This window comes from Cervus elaphus, chromosome 18, assembly GCF_910594005.1.
Source record: "Cervus elaphus chromosome 18, mCerEla1.1, whole genome shotgun sequence".
NCBI lineage: Eukaryota > Metazoa > Chordata > Mammalia > Artiodactyla > Cervidae > Cervus > Cervus elaphus.
The window spans coordinates 84,633,478-84,650,695 of NC_057832.1; the positions used below are offsets into that span (position 1 = coordinate 84,633,478).

The 17,218-nt window shown below is 42.6% G+C and overlaps 1 protein-coding gene across 1 annotated transcript in view; it reads right to left on the reverse strand.

The window, feature by feature from the left end:
• Positions 1 to 4,222: 4,222 nt before the first annotated feature.
• Positions 4,223 to 17,218, reverse strand: part of STK17A (serine/threonine kinase 17a) — a 35,673-nt gene continuing 22,677 nt past the window's right edge. Inside the window, exons 4-7 of the mRNA XM_043871902.1 lie at positions 8,913 to 9,039; positions 5,783 to 5,831; positions 5,516 to 5,695; positions 4,223 to 5,061 (exon numbers count right to left, since the gene is read on the reverse strand). Coding sequence (XP_043727837.1) covers positions 4,737 to 5,061; positions 5,516 to 5,695; positions 5,783 to 5,831; positions 8,913 to 9,039 — 681 coding nt within the window. The 3' untranslated portion in view covers positions 4,223 to 4,736. The remainder of the gene's footprint in view (positions 5,062 to 5,515; positions 5,696 to 5,782; positions 5,832 to 8,912; positions 9,040 to 17,218) is intronic.

Sequence of the window (17,218 nt, forward strand, 5' to 3'; positions counted from 1 at the left end):
AACTTTAAATGAAGAGTTTCAGAAGAAAGGTACACTCCTTTTATCCAAAACAATAGCATCAAATTACAGCATACGCAGGAATAAAGTTAGCAAAGGATGTACAAGGTCTCTACACTGAAAAATATTAATGTTGAGAAGAATTTAAGTGAAATAAGTAGGAATACACACTATACTGTTTTTTCTAGGTCCTTTACATTTTTGAACAATCTTAGAAGGAATTGGAAGTCCTGTTGTACTTGACATCAGGACTTAAAAAGTTCTGACAAAAAGATAAGCAAATAGATTAATAAAACAGAAGAAAGTACATAAGTAGATCCACAGACATATGGTCAGATGGTTTTAGACAGTGATGATAAAACAATTCAATGAGTAAAGGAAAATTGCTGTGACAAATGGTGCTGGAACAAACTAAATATTTATCTGGAAAACAACAATATTTGACCCCTGTGTGTGTGTTAGTTGCTCAATCGTGTCTGACTCTGTGACCCCATGGACTGTAGCCCACCATGCTCCTCTGCCCATGGAATTCTTCAGGCAAGAATATTGGAGTGGGTTGCCATTTCTGACCCCTACCTAATAACAAAGGGGAAAAATTTTTAATTCAAAGTGGATCATGGACCTGAACACAAATGGTAAAACTGTAAAGCTTAGAAAAATATTCCTGACTTTGCGGTTGGTAAAGACTTCTTAAAGAGGACACAAAGTATTAACCATAAAACAAAAATTGATGAATTGGACTTCACTGAAGTTAAAAGCACCTTTTCACCACAAGACACATGAGAAAACAGACAACTTATGGCGGGAAAAAATGTCTACCATAAATCTTACAAAGGACTTATACCCAGGACTACTATCTTTTTTTTTTTTCATTTATTTTTATTAGTTGGAGGCTAATTATTTTACAATATTGTAGTGGGTTTTGTCATACATTGACTCCTATCTTAAAAGATTATCACTAGTCACTATCCAATTAAAGGGGACAAAAAATTGGTTCAAACACGTGAAATATTTGTTCATTAGTCATCACAGAAATGCAGATTAGACCACCTTGAGACACCACTAAATACCCATGAGAACGGCTAAAATAAAAGATGGCCAACACCAAATGTGAAGCAACCAGAACTCTCATATTTTGTTGGCAGGAATGGAAATGAACAGTCACTTTGGAAATGGTCATTTTCTTAAAAAGATGGATACACAGCCATCTATCCTAGAAATTCTATCTAAAAAGAAATCTAAAAAGAATGAAAACGTGTCCATAAATAATTCCTAGGCAAGAATATCTATAGCAGTTTTATTCATATTAGACAAAACCTCAAACAGACCTGGGGTCCAGAGAGATGGCTTTGCATGAACCGTGGTGTGTGCACACAGCACCTCATGGAGACAAGAACACACTACTGATAGAGCTGCCTGTGTGGACGAGTCCCAAAGTCACCACACAGAGTCAGAGCCACACCAGGGGGACATGCCACATAATTTCCCTCTATACAAATCTATTCATTTGTCAAGCTCAAGAGAGGCTGCTATGGATTTAGAGCTGTACATTTTCACTACCTGTAAATTATATCCCCCTTCCTACAATAAAATAGCTAAGGCTCTTGAGGTTAACATTTTTAATCCAGCTCTTTTAGTTCTGTAACAAATTGAAGGTCAAGTGCTAAATGATCTTTCACAGTTTTGGCTATCTTATTTTTATCAGTCTAATTCAAAATCCTACAAGTGTGAGCTTAAAATGTATTCAGGCTTGGTTTGTTGGTACCTTGGAATGATCCATGTCGGTCTCCATGGAGCAGTGTTGGCTCAGGCCTCCGTGGACAGAGCCACACAGCATTCACCTTCTGTCCAGCATTCTCGTAGTGACCTCTTCTCTTATATGCTTTCTTCCAAACTGAGGTCCGTAGGAAAAGCTTAAGATATACCACAATTAGCATCTGACCTCTCTCTCTAACTACTGGAGAAAGCCATATTCTGCTTTTCAGGTGAAAACAACAAAATGGAACATTAGGACACAATTTCCCGATTGACTGAAACCACTTGTACATTTGGCATAATTCATAAACAACTCATCAAGCTAAAATATAATGTTGAATTTTATAATAATTAAAACGATTTCTAAACCGCATGGATAACTCAATAGTATAGTTTAGTCCTTTGTAAACTAGTGAAAAGAAAAAATTAACATGAACAGCTTTAGGTAAGTGCAGAGCTAGTTGGTAAGTAAAGTAATGGAAAGGCTTGGTCCAAAATTGTGAAGACTCTGAATGCTCTACTTATATCACAGAAACCAAAAAGTGTTGATATATCCCTTTACCAGTGTGCTTCTAAAGAAACTGTACAATTTCTCACTTCAGGACACAAAAGCAAATATTTAGGAAAAATATTAGCAAAATGCCCTATGAATTCAAATGGTTGACTTCACGCTATTGCTTCCACCACAGGCAGGCGTGATCTGGGCAGCTGGAGGGGGCTGAGGATGTTCTTGTTGAACTGAATGAAGCTTGACATACATTCAGAGCCATTCAGGTTTCTGCGACCCAGTAAAATAATTAGTACCAGGCTTTAAAAACAATAAAGCATTGTATAAACCTTACCTTTTAAATGCATTTCAGACCTATCAGAAAGATCAAAGAAACTTACCCTTATATGTTAAAGTAAAAATACGAGAATTAAAAAAAAAAAAGGCACAAAGGCAGCTAAGGATAGTAGTGTACTACAAGTGGCAAAGTGGCCAGCTAAAAGAAAATACATCATTTCTCTTTTACAAATACAGCAATTAAATGTATTATCCATTATGAATACAGTTTTAAAACTGTTTGGGAAAAGTCTGTAAACTGTAGTCCACATGATTCTGATTTTAAAACTGAACAAGTCCACCAAGTATAAAACTGCTTCATTCAAATAGTAGGTATTTTTTCTCACCTCCCTATTTTTGTCGGAGATATTTATAAAAATTTGACTAAAATTATTTTTTACCTCTTTTCAAGACTTACCTAGACTTAGCATTGCGGCCGTGTGTTTTCACTAAAACAGAATTTCCTGCAGAATCTCCTCTTCCTCTTTCTAGAGCTTGTTTAGAAATGCTTGTTTCTAGGAAACTGTACAAATCAATGTGCCAATTTAGTGAGAAAACAGTGCAACCTGAGGGTTCGAACTACCTAATCGGTTTCATCTGATGGTATTGGGACAACAGAGGCTGCAATGTTCACATGGGAGGACTGGGAGCCCACGCAGACCATGCATGTCCAAGTCCAGCCTGGTACCCTGCACAGACCTAAAGACAGACGGCTTGGTGCCCCTTCATCCTGAGGCTGACAACTGAGCAAGCAGGCTGGGAAGAGAGCCCTGTGTGATACCCCAGCAGACTGTGTAGGGACTGGCCTGAGTAGTTCACGGTACAGCACACACGTGTGCACACGGCATGCAGGTCACAGGCAGGTTGTATTAACCTGACACTAGGGCCTAACACAAGATAAATAAAGAGGCTCAGGCTGTTCCGTGTAAGAAGGATATTTAGTTGCTTTAAGTTACACAGCATCCACTTTTACATTTGCATTTTTTAAAATAGGAATTTACTGTTCACTGTGGGGCCCAGATACAACTGAAGTATTCAACCCTAAATAAATGCTACTGAGTATATTCTAAGTCTTTTGGGGACAAGGAAGGGTACCCTCCCTAATGACAAAGTCTCCAAAGTCAAATTGCTTATGAACAAAGTAAAGGTTTATAAACATTCTGGCTTTTTGTAAATTTTCTCAATATAACTTGGGGGCTAATATAACAGCAGAAATAGAGGCTCGATGGTCAGCATGAATATGCTTTGTTATTTCTTCTCCCGACACCTAGGGATTATATGAACAAAAACAGCATTATACCATCTTCTCACTGACCAAAGCACCACTGTGTTGATCCGATCATCTAAGAGGTGACTCTCCTAGAGGCCAAAATGACAGACCTGTGCAGGGATGTGGCCTATGAAGGAAGGTGTGGCGAAGGAGACGCGGGCTGACCCTGGTGGAATATCACAGGATGACTTAACCTTGGCCTTGAAAACCGGAACCATTTCAGAGGTGAAAAATCACACCACTGTTACTAGTGATGTTGAAGAAAAACAAATTAGCCAGGGTTTTTCACTGATGGGGTGACAAGCATTAGAGAAAAAAACAGACAACAGAAGTCAAATTAAGTCAACATAAAGCAGTAATAAAATATAAAAATAAGACCTTTTTAAACTAGTGGATTTATTCTAGGTCTCAAAAATTTGGAAAACACTTAAATTAAAATCTTATGCCCTCTAAAAAAACCAAAAGTGAAAAAGTATCAATTTTAGTAAAGGTATCAACATATATATATGCAGATATACATATGAATAAGGCAAAACAGATTTACATAGGTGTTAATTTTGGCACTTTTACTTGGATTTTTACAGAAAGTGAATACAGATGTCTTTGCATACAAATTCTCATTCTGGAGAAGCAGGATGCAGAAATAAAAGGTTCAAACATCTCCCTTCTTTAAAAGAACATTGAAAAAGGTAACTTCACCCGTTAAGCCTCCTGGTTGGCCACTTGATAAATCTGGCTTGATTTCTCTCACTCCACAAGTTTGACAAAGTTATTTTAAGTTTCTATCACTGATACCTGGTCATCCACTTTCAATCCATGTACCATTTGGCCAGAAGTCCATAAATAATGTTTCCAATGTAGAAATCTTAAAGTTCTAAAGGGAAATACTGCTCAGTAGATAAAATCTCCTGGAATGTCTTGTAGCAAAGGTTCCTCAAATTTAAATCGTTTGGAAATGGCCTTTTGCTCCATCTTCTCCTTTTCAGACTGTCTGCATTGTCCTAAAGTATACGAAGTCACTACAATCAGCTCCTCTGTTACAATGGATTCCTCGGTTTCTGGCTTCTGAGTATCTGAATTACTTTCAGACACAGAATCTGCTTCCTGGAGGGCATGTGCTCCTTCTAAGGCCCCTCTGACCTTGAAGGCAGGCTCCTGAACACCGCTCTCAGTCAGCCATGGGTGTTTCAGACACTCCTCTGCAGTGGCGCGATCTCTGGATAGAGGTACACAGTTTACACTTTAGACAAGATGGCTTAAAACGTCAATCATAAGTCAGAGCCTAAGGGATTATATTTTGGGACATATGAAGAGCTGGTAAAAATCTTACCATAGTTCCTGAATTAAACAAAGTTTTTGTATTTGCTTGTAAAAACCATTCCCCACAATGTTGAAAAATAGTATTTTAAGCAAGTTATCTCCGAAAAGCCCCCTTGAAAGACCAAGAACAGATGGAAAATATCTGTTATACTGAGGTGCAATTCACATTTTCTGAAAATATTTTCACTTCTGCCACTTTTCCTTTCAACAGACATAAAAAGCCAAAGATTTTAATCTAGTTTTATGTCTACATTTTCATGTCTTCATTTTGGGGTTTCAGTTGTTAATCTGCTTTTGTTCAGAGTAGATGACTCAAAAATGGATAAAGATCAGTATTAACTAATACTTACTCAGGTTTCTTAACTAAAAGTGTCTTGATGAAGTCAACAGCTGACTCAGACACAACGTCAAATTCTTCCTCAGAATAACTTAAATTCATCTGTGAGATGTTGAGGAAAGTTTCCTGTTTATCATCACCCAGGAAAGGTGATATTCCTGTCAGCATGACATATGCTAACACTCCAATGCTCCTAAATCAGAATGAAAAGGAAAGAAAAATCAGTATCAGATTCACTTCTTAAAACTGATTTGATCAATTTTTCATCAATGATTCTTACCACATATCTGTTGCCATGCTGATAGGATCGTAACTAAGAACTTCAGGAGCTAGTATCAGAAACAAAAGAAAACATTTAGTTTTGTGGAAAAATGTCAAATTTGCTGTTAGAGATAAAAATTTAAATACTCAAAAGTATTTGACATTATCAAGGTTTGGGCTAAAATAAGTTCACATTATAAATCAAATTAATATGAATTAGTGTAAAGTCTAACTAGACATTTGTAATTAACTTAATTCCTTTTTGTACTTCTAGCCTCCAATGCTGGATCCTAGCAATTTTTAAAAAAAATATTTGAATACATAAATACTATAATATAAAGTGATAACTTTTACTTTTATTCCCCCTCTTCCCACACCCTCTGTCTAATCAAGCATCGGCTCTAACCAGTTCCTGCTTTTAAACCTTGCCTTAAGTCTGCAGTACTTCCCCCCAGACCCCTTAGGACCTGCTTCTGATCTACTCTAGGCTGTGGCTAGAGTGAGCTTTTAAAATGCCCGTTAACTCAGAGTCAGTCAGCAAGGTTAGAAAACAGCCTGGGCATCTTCGGATGACACGCATCATCACAGAAAACAAGGACAGCTCCATGGGGTGAGGAAAGCAGTCTGCTTTGCTCACTCTAACTAGACCGCTGCCGCCGGGACAAGGCAACAGGAGGGCAGTCCCAAGTGTCAGGAAACTCCTCCTTGGAAACTACTCACTGACACAAGCCAGCCAACCCAAAGATGATTTCTTTTTCAGTATACAGATAGGAAGGCCAGGCTATACAAAGACAGACAGTTAAGTACTGAATCCATTTAAAAACAGATCAAAGACTAAAAAACTGGTAATTACCATAAAAAGGGAATGAAAATGTTGAAGGGAAAACCAAAACACTCAAAGTCGCACGTGCATGAGCAGTTGGGGTCAAACCTGCCCCCAAATATGAGGGGAGGAAGGGCGGGGGAGGATACAAGGGGGAGAAGTGGGGAGGGCGGATTTCCTCAACTCCTATCTGAAGACGCCAAGCTGAGAAACAGATTATGAATATCACTTAAAAGCTTCAAAAGAAACTACTAGGAAGTTTAAAATCAAATGCATAAAATCCAAATTACTGGAGGGGAAAAAGTAAAACAGCCAAGAGAGCAGTAGATGGTGGGTAGAGGGGGAGGAGGTAACATCAGTTACTTTTCTGAGTGTTTATGATGTGCTCTCAACACCGACAGAAGAACATCACTGAGCAGATCCAGTGAGGCAGGACTTTCACAGCCTTGTTTCATGGACAGAGAGGCGTGTGGCACAAAGAAGCTTGGGGACCGAGGTCACGCAGCTCGCCAGCGAGGAGCAGGACACAGCCGTGCAAAGGTGGTTGGCGCAGTGGAGGCTTCAACTCCCCTTAAAAGGCAGGCCAGGGGAAGGCAGGCAGGAGAGCCCTCACGTTTTTCTGTATTATATCCTGAATTATTTTCAGGTGTTCCCAATTGGGCTTATACTATTTTTTTTTATAATAAATAATAAAGTTTTGTTTTTTTGGAGGGAAAAAAGCTCTTGATAGAAAACTGAGAATTTACCATAGAGCAGAAAACACTGGAAAACAAGCAAACAAAGCCCAAAACTCATTCAGGGCAATAATTCCTGCTGGCGTCTCAGCCCATAGCCCTTCAGTCTGCAGTCGTCTGTGTTTCTTCTAGTTTACAAGGCCACCCACTAATCGCTGGCTAACACGTCAGGCTACTTGCCCTGAAGCAGCACATTAAGCCACATTCCTAACCCTTACACTGTGGTCAGGAGGCCTTATCAGTCTGCATACAGGAAATTAAGTGTTCTAGTCCACCAAAAAACCCAAAAATCAATATTTGAAGGGTGTTTTTCTGCCTGGGATATCTTTTATTACCTAATAAAGGGTCTGCGGTTTCAAATCGCAGGACTTTAGAAAACAGTTTAAAATTTCAAATTATTTTTTGTGCTATCTATAAAAAAAAAAAAAAGCCCTATAGCTTTGTTTTTCTCAACCCTAACTGTGCCCTGGGGCTTTCTGTATGCCCTGGAATCCTTTTTTCCTTTCTACACACCACTCTCCCTTCTCATTCTATTTTTTGCCAAGCCTCCAGGCCGTCTAGGAGGAGACTGCCTGTCCATCCTCTTCACACCTCTGCCCGCAGGCAAACCTTTCCCCCCAGACAGGGCCACAGTGTTCTCTCTCGTCTTCAGCTCTCACCTGCAGCCACAAAAGCCATCCTCCTTCCCCCAGCACTGACATCATCCCCGGCAGCTTCCACACTGACCTGCGACACCCGACCCCTGGTCTAAAGAAGCTGAACTTCCAGAGCTACATTCGAGGTCTTGTCATCATAAAGAGCCGTTTCTACTCAGATTTTAAATAAAACTGTAATCCCTGGTCACAACCTTTAAATTATTTCACTGCTTTGCTCTTCTATAGAAATCTTTTTTTAACCTCATTCAAACCACTAATCCTTCTGTGCTCCACCTTTCTTCTTGTCTATCAAAAAAGTCTTAGTTTACTTTATCTACCAACCTAGAAGCCAAGGAACGGCTCTCTCCTTTTTCTCTCTGCCAGGAGCTTTCAGCTCTGTATCAACCTAGCAGAATACCCAGTATTTCCCACACATGTGTAATCACAGACCTTGCAATGACTTTCACGATGTTTATTATCAACTCGAAGTTCTTAACAGGTCCTTTACTTGTTCAATATCCTTCCACCCTCAGATAACCTGATAGCCTATGCTGCTAAGTGAAGTCAAAGTCACTCAGTCGTGTCTGACTCTCTTAGATCCCATGAACTATACATTCCATGGAATTCTCCAGGCCAAGATACTGGAGTGGATTGCTGTTCCCTTCTCCAGGGGATCTTCCCAACCCAGGGATCGAATCCAGGTCTCCTTCATTGCAGGCAGATTCTTTACCAGCTGAGCCACAAGGGAAGCCCACTCCATTTAGAATGAAGCACCAATTTGGTACCTTACTCTTTCAAGTTTTCTGTTTTTTAACTCAAAGGAAGGGCTCTCTGCCAGCAGAATTTCAACACAGTGGATGGCTAGCCCCACCACTAATCACACCACGTGTGAGCTCCCCAGTGAAGGCGACGCCTGTCCCTAAACAGAAGACACACCCCGCTCTGACAAATACTCACCCACATACTCAGGAGTGCCCATGATCTCTCGGAGTTCTTCGCTCTTCTTCATTATTCTTGAAAGGCCAAAATCCACTATCTTAATGTCACCCAGTGGAGATTCACTTGTCAGCAGAATATTCTGAGGCTAAAAAATGACACCCCCAAATTAATAAGCCATGATTGTGTATGAAAAGCAAAAAGAACAGGTTGCCTGTAAAACATACAAAGTTTACCTGTGGAACTAAGAGCGAGAAATTTACCAGTGGACAGTCATTCATTAAACAGCTCTGCTTACAGCACACTTCCTATGTGTAAGGCAGGCGGCTTCGTACCATCTCTTCTCTGATGCTAGCTCCTCCTCAGTACATAAATATGCATCTATTCCTATCTTAAAAACCAAACCACTTATTAAAAAAAAAAAACCCTCCTCTATGACCCTGAATCTCTTTCTACCCAATCCACTCCCTCCCTCAAAGCTCAGCTATTGAAAGCAAGGTCACTAGACCTTTCGACCACCTCTCAATCCAGCTGAATCAAGATTTGCCCCTTCGGCTCAATCTGTTCTCACTAAGGTCACAGTATCTTTAACAGTCGAAGGCCCACCAAGTCCGGGTGTCCTGCAGGCACTGACCACTGGACAATCAGGAACTCCTTCCTGGACATCCTTACAGTCCCTCTTGGATATATCCCTCCCTCTATAGATTCCTCTCCCTTTTCTCGGGATTTCTTTGTCCTCCTTTTAAGTACTGGTGTTGCTCAAGATCTCTTGCTGACTGACCTTTTCCCAACACTCTGCATTCTATTTCTGAGCAGTTTTATCTACCAGCAAAGTTTTGGTCCTCTCCAGACTCACAGCACCAATTAAAATCAGATCTTTTCATCTGGCTGAAATGTGCCACACCATTGGCTTCCACCTCGCGGCAAGGCCTTCAATGCAGTAAACACCTCGGGCACAGATTCCCATCTCAATGCCCAAGTCAAACACTGGGAATCATCATAAAATTCTGTCTCCATTTTCTACCACTGTCAGATCAAGTGAAGTCACCAGTCATGCTCATTCTAGGTCCTAGACCTCAGTATCTCCTCCGCTTAAAGTTTGGGGTTTCATTATTTCCTACTTGGACCACGACCCTGCATCTCTAGTTTTCCCTACCTTCAGCCCATCCTTCTCACACAATAATCTTCCCATAATGGAAGTCTGATCACGATATTCTCCCTATGTTGTCCAGCTGCCATTCTTCAGCAACACACAACACTCCAATGGAGTGGGGGTAGAGGGTGGATGCACATGGTGATGGTGAGCACTACCCAAAGCCACAGAATCAATAAGCTTCATATCCCTGGAGCCATTTTCACTCATTTGAAGAAGACACTTTGGCATAAAAAGTCAAGCAGATATATATGGACTAGAATGTAAGATTCATTAGAATTTTTTAAATAAAGTACAAAAATGTGAGTTTATATTTGCTTCATAAAGGGTCTGCACTTACTGTCTTTCATTATTAAGATAAATTGAGAAGCCTGCATACTTAGTCGTGTCTGACTCTTGGCGACCCCGTGGGCTGTACCCACCAGGCTCCTCTGTCCACGGGATTCTCCAGGCAAGAATACTGGAGTGAGTTGCCACGTCCCCCTCCAGGGGATTCTGTGGGGAATCTGTCCCCAATCCATCAGGCTGTAGTCCCTAAACAACACACGTGGTACACACCTCTGGCCGTGCCTCTGCTTGGGAAGCTCCCTTCCGCGATGCACAAATTTATCCTTGCCTCTCACTCCAGCCATGGTGGGTGGGTCTCCTCTGCAAAGGCTTATACAAGACAAACTGCTCTAACAGTAATTTCCTATTTCCCCGTCACACCCGTGCTCTCGAGGGCGGTACTGATGGCCACCCGCCTTTCCTTCCACTCACACCCAGCTGCTCCATCCGACTTCCATCTTCTCATCCGCGGCCCAGGTCACTAGAGGTCAATGGCACGTCCTGGCTCTCCTCTGAGCACCATCTCGGTGGCACTTGACACTACTGCTCCTTCCCTGTTTATGAACTCCTTTTCTCTTGGGTTCCAGAAAAAAACACTCCTGGCTCTCCTCCTAACTCTTGGCTGCTGCCATCTCCTCTGTGGTCGGTCTCCTATTACCCGCCTGCTAATCACTGGGTCCCCACAGCCTGACCTGGAGGCTCCTTCATCTCGTCACCCCACTCCCACCACAGCACCCACCCGCATCATAGGCGGAACTGTCACCCGCACCTCAGGGGTCACCATCCTCGTCTCTGGCTCAGATCTCTTCAACCAACTCCTACCTAATCTCTCCCCTCTGATGTCTCAACCTCAGATTCTACAAGCTCCAATCAGACTCGCTCCTATTTTCCTCCCAAGTCAGACTCTCCTACCCTCTGTGGGCATCTCAGCTGATGCTCTTTGCAGCCGCCAGGACACAACACAGAAGCATCTCCATCTTTCTCCCCCCCTCCCCGCTCTGCCATCTAGCTAGTCTGTCACCATAGCACACTGACTTTAAATCCCAGACGCAGGCATTTCCAGACTTGGTCTTCTCCTCTCCCACCACAGGCTGCTAACTCCAGCTACCATCACTGTTTGCTCAGTTGCAGCAGCAAACTGCCCGAACTGCAGCCAGCAGGGTCTTTTGTCCTCTGTGCCACGCCCACACCCTTTCAGTAGCTGTCCCCAGCTCCTACAATAACCTCCCCACTGCTCACTGGGGTCCAGAAGCCCCTGGCAGGGCGAGCTCTGGCCCGGCTCCCCAGACTCCTCACGCACCTGCTTCCCGCGCTCAGGGAGTCAGGCTCCGGGACGCCGCCAGCCACGCGCACCTGCGCTGCTCTCTCACAACAGCATCTCTGTACACCGCCCGTCCTCCGCCCACAACACTGCTCTGTCCTGCTCTGCCTCCTGTCATCTTGGTGAGAGGATCTGGCACGGGAGGGAAGCAGCGTCGCGAAGGGCTGTGCTACGACCCAGGAAGCTGAGGTACAGACGGGCTCTCTCTTTAAAAAGGGGCCGCAGGGCTTCCCTGGCAGGCCAGTGGTTAAGCTCCGTGTTTCCAATGCAAGCGGTGCGGGTTTGATCCCTGGTCAGGGAACTAAGATTCCAGGTGCCTCATGGCCAAAAAAAAAAAAAAAAAAAGTCTTAAAAGGCATTTAAAAGCAAATAACAACAGAAAAATTTAAGGAAAAGGGGTCTTACTGTTGACCCAACCATCCTGCCTACCCTTCTCTACTATGCAAGTGCTTTAGGTCTATCACAGTCTGGATTCAGAAGCGGAGAGTGGGAAGAGCTTCCAGCTCGGTGGGAACCAGAGCCACAGCCCTGGTCACTGAGGCATTTCCAGGCTCAGGGCTCCGCCCTTGGCAGACAGGCACTGGTATTCACTGAGTAAATGAAAAGAAGAAAGGGGACTCTACAAAAAAGCCTGTAGAGGGTCTCTACTTCGTGTCAGGACAGGTGGTAACATGACTATGAACAGTAAGCCCTTACTGTCCTGACTTCACAATCAGGAGAGAAACAGATGGGCCTGTCAGGCTCAGCTGACTCTGCTGTGCGTTGGTAAGTACTGCAGTCCACAAAACGTCTGGGCACTAAATGCACTAGAGGAAGGGATTCTACCTTGGAGAGTTCCAGAGGAGGCCAGGGGGCAGACCCTGAAGGGGAAAAAGGACTTCACCATTCACCATTCACTCAGCCAAGTTTCATGGACTGCCTAGGGAGCTGTGACCAGGGGAAATGGCAGAAAACAAGATGTGTCCCCCGTTCCAACAGGGTCAAGTAAGTACCAACAGATAGTATAACTCCAGGCAATTTTTAGCTCTACAGAAAACCCAGAGTGGGTAAGGGGTGACAGCACGCCTACCAAGTATGTATGTGGATGGATGCTATTTCTAGGACAGTCAGGGAAGGCTTCCTGGAGGAAGCAGTATTTGAAGGGAGACAAACGTTAAGAAGGAGCCAGTCAAGGTGGAGCATCTAGGGGTTGGGGGAGGCAAAAGGAAGAACTGCAAGCTGGAGACAAACACAGAGGTGGGAGGCAAGTGTGAGGCTGGAAGGAAATGGGGTTGGGGACAGGACTTGCAGGGCGTGGTGGGCCACTTGGGAGCACCTGGCAGGAGGCAGAGCAAGGGGAGGCACAAGAGGACACCCCAGGGAAACACGACCACAGGCCACAGGACAACAGGGCCCATCCCACAGCGTGACGTGTGCAAGGGACTGTCAGATACAAGCCTGTGGCTGCAAACAGCCTTCTAAAACACGTGCCTTTAGCCTGTCTTTAAAAGCCTCCAGACGGGGAGAGACTGAGGCAGATGTGATAAAGCACAGAATGAAAGAAAAGAGAAGAAATCTCACACATCAGAGGCAAAGTGCACAAGCCATTGTGACTGATGACATGCAGGAACATAAAGAGGGAGCGCGTGTCATTCGCTGACTGATCCGTCAGGCCCACAGACAGGACCATCACTTCAGTTTTCCCAGGACCACCCAGGACAGTTGGAAATTCAATCTGGAGAGCAAGGCCGAGGACAGGGCTTTGGGGCCAAGAGCACACAGGAAGATTAAGCGTGACACAAACAAGAGGAGTGTGTACGAGGCAGAAGAGCAGTGGGCTGGGACGAAGGCTTGCTGATAACTATGCTCAGGGGATACAACGAGAATCGGGGAGGAGGAGAAGCTGGTCTGAGAGTGAGAACCCCGGTGTAACATCAGTGGAGGGGAGCCATGACGAAGTGCCCCATCAAACAGGACAAGAGGGAGAATGAGGACCACGAAGGAACTCGGAGAAAGTAACTTTCAGTAAAGCTGTGGGAGAAAAAACTAGCCTACAGTAGGCGGAAAAATGAATGGAGACGCTAAGAGATATAGTACAGGTTGTTTTGGCTTAAACGTCTCCTGATCCCCTTGAAACCAGTGCTGTCCTGTTGCAGAAAGGTCATGTGAGTCACAGAATGCAGCTTAAAATTACCTAGCACCCATATTACAAAAAGTAAAACGAAATGGGTGAAATTAAATATATTCATTTAACTCAATTTATCTAAAAGTTCATACCTTCAACATGTAATTGATATGCAAAATTATTTAAATATTTTACTTTTTTTCCACACCAAGTCTCGGAGCTCTGGTGTGGACTTCACACTTAGAGCCCATTTCAGTTCAGCACCACTCAGCCAGTGGCACTGGGCTGATGGTGCAGCCATAAACTCTCTTAAGAGGGGAAAAAAGATCCAAATGACACCCCAAGAAATGGTCAGAGAATTCTGAGTGTCTCTTACTCAATGTTCTAATTATTACCACTATGCAATTAATGGAATGAGAGTTTATTTTGAAAACAAATTCATCAGAATAACTAAAGCTTTTCTGCCTATAGTGAAAAAACCATACCATGGCCAGTATTATCTCTAATTTTGTATAAAAACCTGTTTTGTTTTTTAAATTACAAAAAGTTTGGCTACAGTAAACACCTGAAACTGAATAAAAACTAAAACAACAAGTTGCTGTCACTACAGAAGTCTCCACTGCAGAGGCATGCTCAATGATTTATAAATACCCCAACCAGATAAGCACTCTCCTGCCCACAAAGATTGAGAAGCTTAACTGATCAGTGTTAGAATCAATTTCTCTTTTCAGTGAGGTTCTGGTAACATAAACCTCCTTATAAAGCCACGTTCTCTTTCTTACTTAGCTTCTTGCTAATTTTTCAGGGAAAAAAATCCTATACAGCACTGTGATTGTAAGTCCCCGACTTCTCAAAACAACTGTAATTTTATTACAATAAAGAAATACTACTTACAATCAAATGTCATTTTTCAGGCAAATTAGATGAGAGGCGTTTGGCTCTGAATATATGTTCATCACTGCGCATGCTTCACCCCTCCCAGTACACCAAAAATGCCAAGAGAAGTACTGCTAATCACTGGATCTGAAGGGTCATTTGTGACTAATAAGACATGCTCATTCTGGGGATGTCTGTAAATGCCATTTATTCCCTTAAATCTTTTCCCCTTACATTTGGTTTACCCTTTATATTCCCTGGGAAATGCTTTCTTTAGTTGTTATTCAAAAGCTTGCTGGTTGAGTGGTAATGCAATAAATTCTTTTTTTTTTCCCATTTATTTTTATTAGTTGGAGGCTAATTACAGTATTGTAGTTGTTTTTGCCATACATTAACATGAGTCAGCCATGGATTTACATCTGTTCCCCATCCCGATTCCCCCTCCCGCCTCCCTCTCCATCCCATCCCTCTGGGTTGCAATAAATTCTGTATTTGTGTGACCAAATTATTAGAATATTACTGTAGTAGTTGAAATCGAGGCTTAGTCACAAGTGTCCATGATCTGCCAGAGTGAGAGACCTTAAACCCTTGAAAGAGATCTCTAGAGAAGACACACGTCTCATAATAAAATCACAGCCATTTCATGGAATTTCACAGTTATGTTTTTTGTGTCCCCCTTGACCAACTGTGCCCTGGTTTAACCACCAGTGAATTTTTAAAGTAGAACTTACTCCTCTAAATAAAAGACTATAGTCTCCATCAGTCTCTGATGGAGAAATAAATCCACTTCCATAAGTGAAAATAAGTGCTAAAAACAAAGATAAGCTTAAAATTTACAGCTCAATCAGTCCTCTATTTTGTAGAATCCAGTTCACGATCAAGGCTGTGGCTCACAATACTTAATTCTAATTTAAGATGCACGCATCCCAAGTAGAAAGCAAGGAAGAAAGTCGGTCCACTGAGGGGTAATGGGGGTGGAATACACAGGAAACACACAAACCATCTTCAGACAATGGGAATAGAGACATCTTCCCAAAATCTTACTTCTCAGCTTCAAGGGAGAATCCTTTTCTTTATCTGGGTATCTTCACCTCTGCAAATGGTCTATTTACCATTTACTGAGAGTCATCACTGGATAAGATCATTGTAAAGTTGAGGCTAATCTGTTCAATAAAGCTTAAGGTACCATGGACAAAATTTTGAGCAACATTTTATCAGGCAATGAAAGTTTAAGTTAAATTGACTTTTTATGCACTAAAACCCAGGTCAGAATACAGAAATAGGTTAATAACCTGCCTAAATAAATTGGAGGAACTATTTACAAATGTTACATGATACCAATCTTTCAAGTAAAATGCTGATGCCTAAACTTTCAGTGATCAATTTAAATCTCAAATGAAAAAGTTCCAGCTTCTAATGCATAGGCTGCTCCTCTCCTTCCCATCATATACATTGCGGTGGGGGCAGGTTTAATGACTGAACACCTAGTACAGAACAGCGAAAGATCTGACCAGTACAAGACCACTGGAACACAAACAGCCTTGGTTATTTTAATTTTTTTTTACTTTTATTTTTTGGAAACATGTGGGATCTTAGTGCCCTGACCAAGGATGGAGCCTCGAGCCTGCATCCCCTGTATTGGAAGTGCAGAGCCTAGACCACTGGACCACCAGGGAAGTCCCAACCTTGGATTTTAAGACTGGATATATGTGCCCCTTCTGGTCAGTCCTTCTCCTGGCTAATGTAAAAGCAGGCCACTATGCCCAGGACCAGCTCACATTACTGAGATGATTTTGAGACTTGAGCTTTGTTCTGACTCTGAACATTTTGGTAATCCTCAAAATACCTCAAACATTTTCATTATATTTGTCGTGCTGATCTGTGATCAATAACCTTGGCACTGGGAAAGATAGTGACACTTTCTTTATTGAGATATTCACTTTACTGTGGTGTCTGGAAGCAAACCTGTGACTTCTCTGAGGCCTGCCTGCATCTGGCTGAGGGTCTTTAGTGAACCAGTCTTTTGGCAAACTGACTGCCCGGGGTCTGACTTGACTGAAGAGTGTATTTCCCATTCTTGCAATTATCTCTTTTCATAGGGGCAACTCTAACAGTCGCCTAACTAACTAACTGACTTCTGTCTCTGGGACAAGACTTGCCCATTTTCATCATCATGGGGAATAAAAATGGTCTAATGACTCAAAGTTACCATATACATACATATGTTGGGCTTAGCATTTTTTACAGGGCTTCCCAGGTGGCACGAGTGGTAAAGAACCCGCCTGCCAAGGCAGGAGACGTAAGAGATGAGGGTTTGATCCCTGTGTCAGGAAGATGCCCTGAAGAAGGAAATGGCAACCCACTCCAGTACTCTTGCCTGGAGAATCCCACGGACAGAGGAGCCTGGTGGGCTGCAGTCCATGGGGCTACAAAGAGTCCGACATGACTTAGCACACACCAAATATACATTTAGCTCTGTAGCTTAGTCTTTCAAGCTCTTATCAAGACTGAGAGTCAACATTATAAATATACTGTCACTGGGCAGA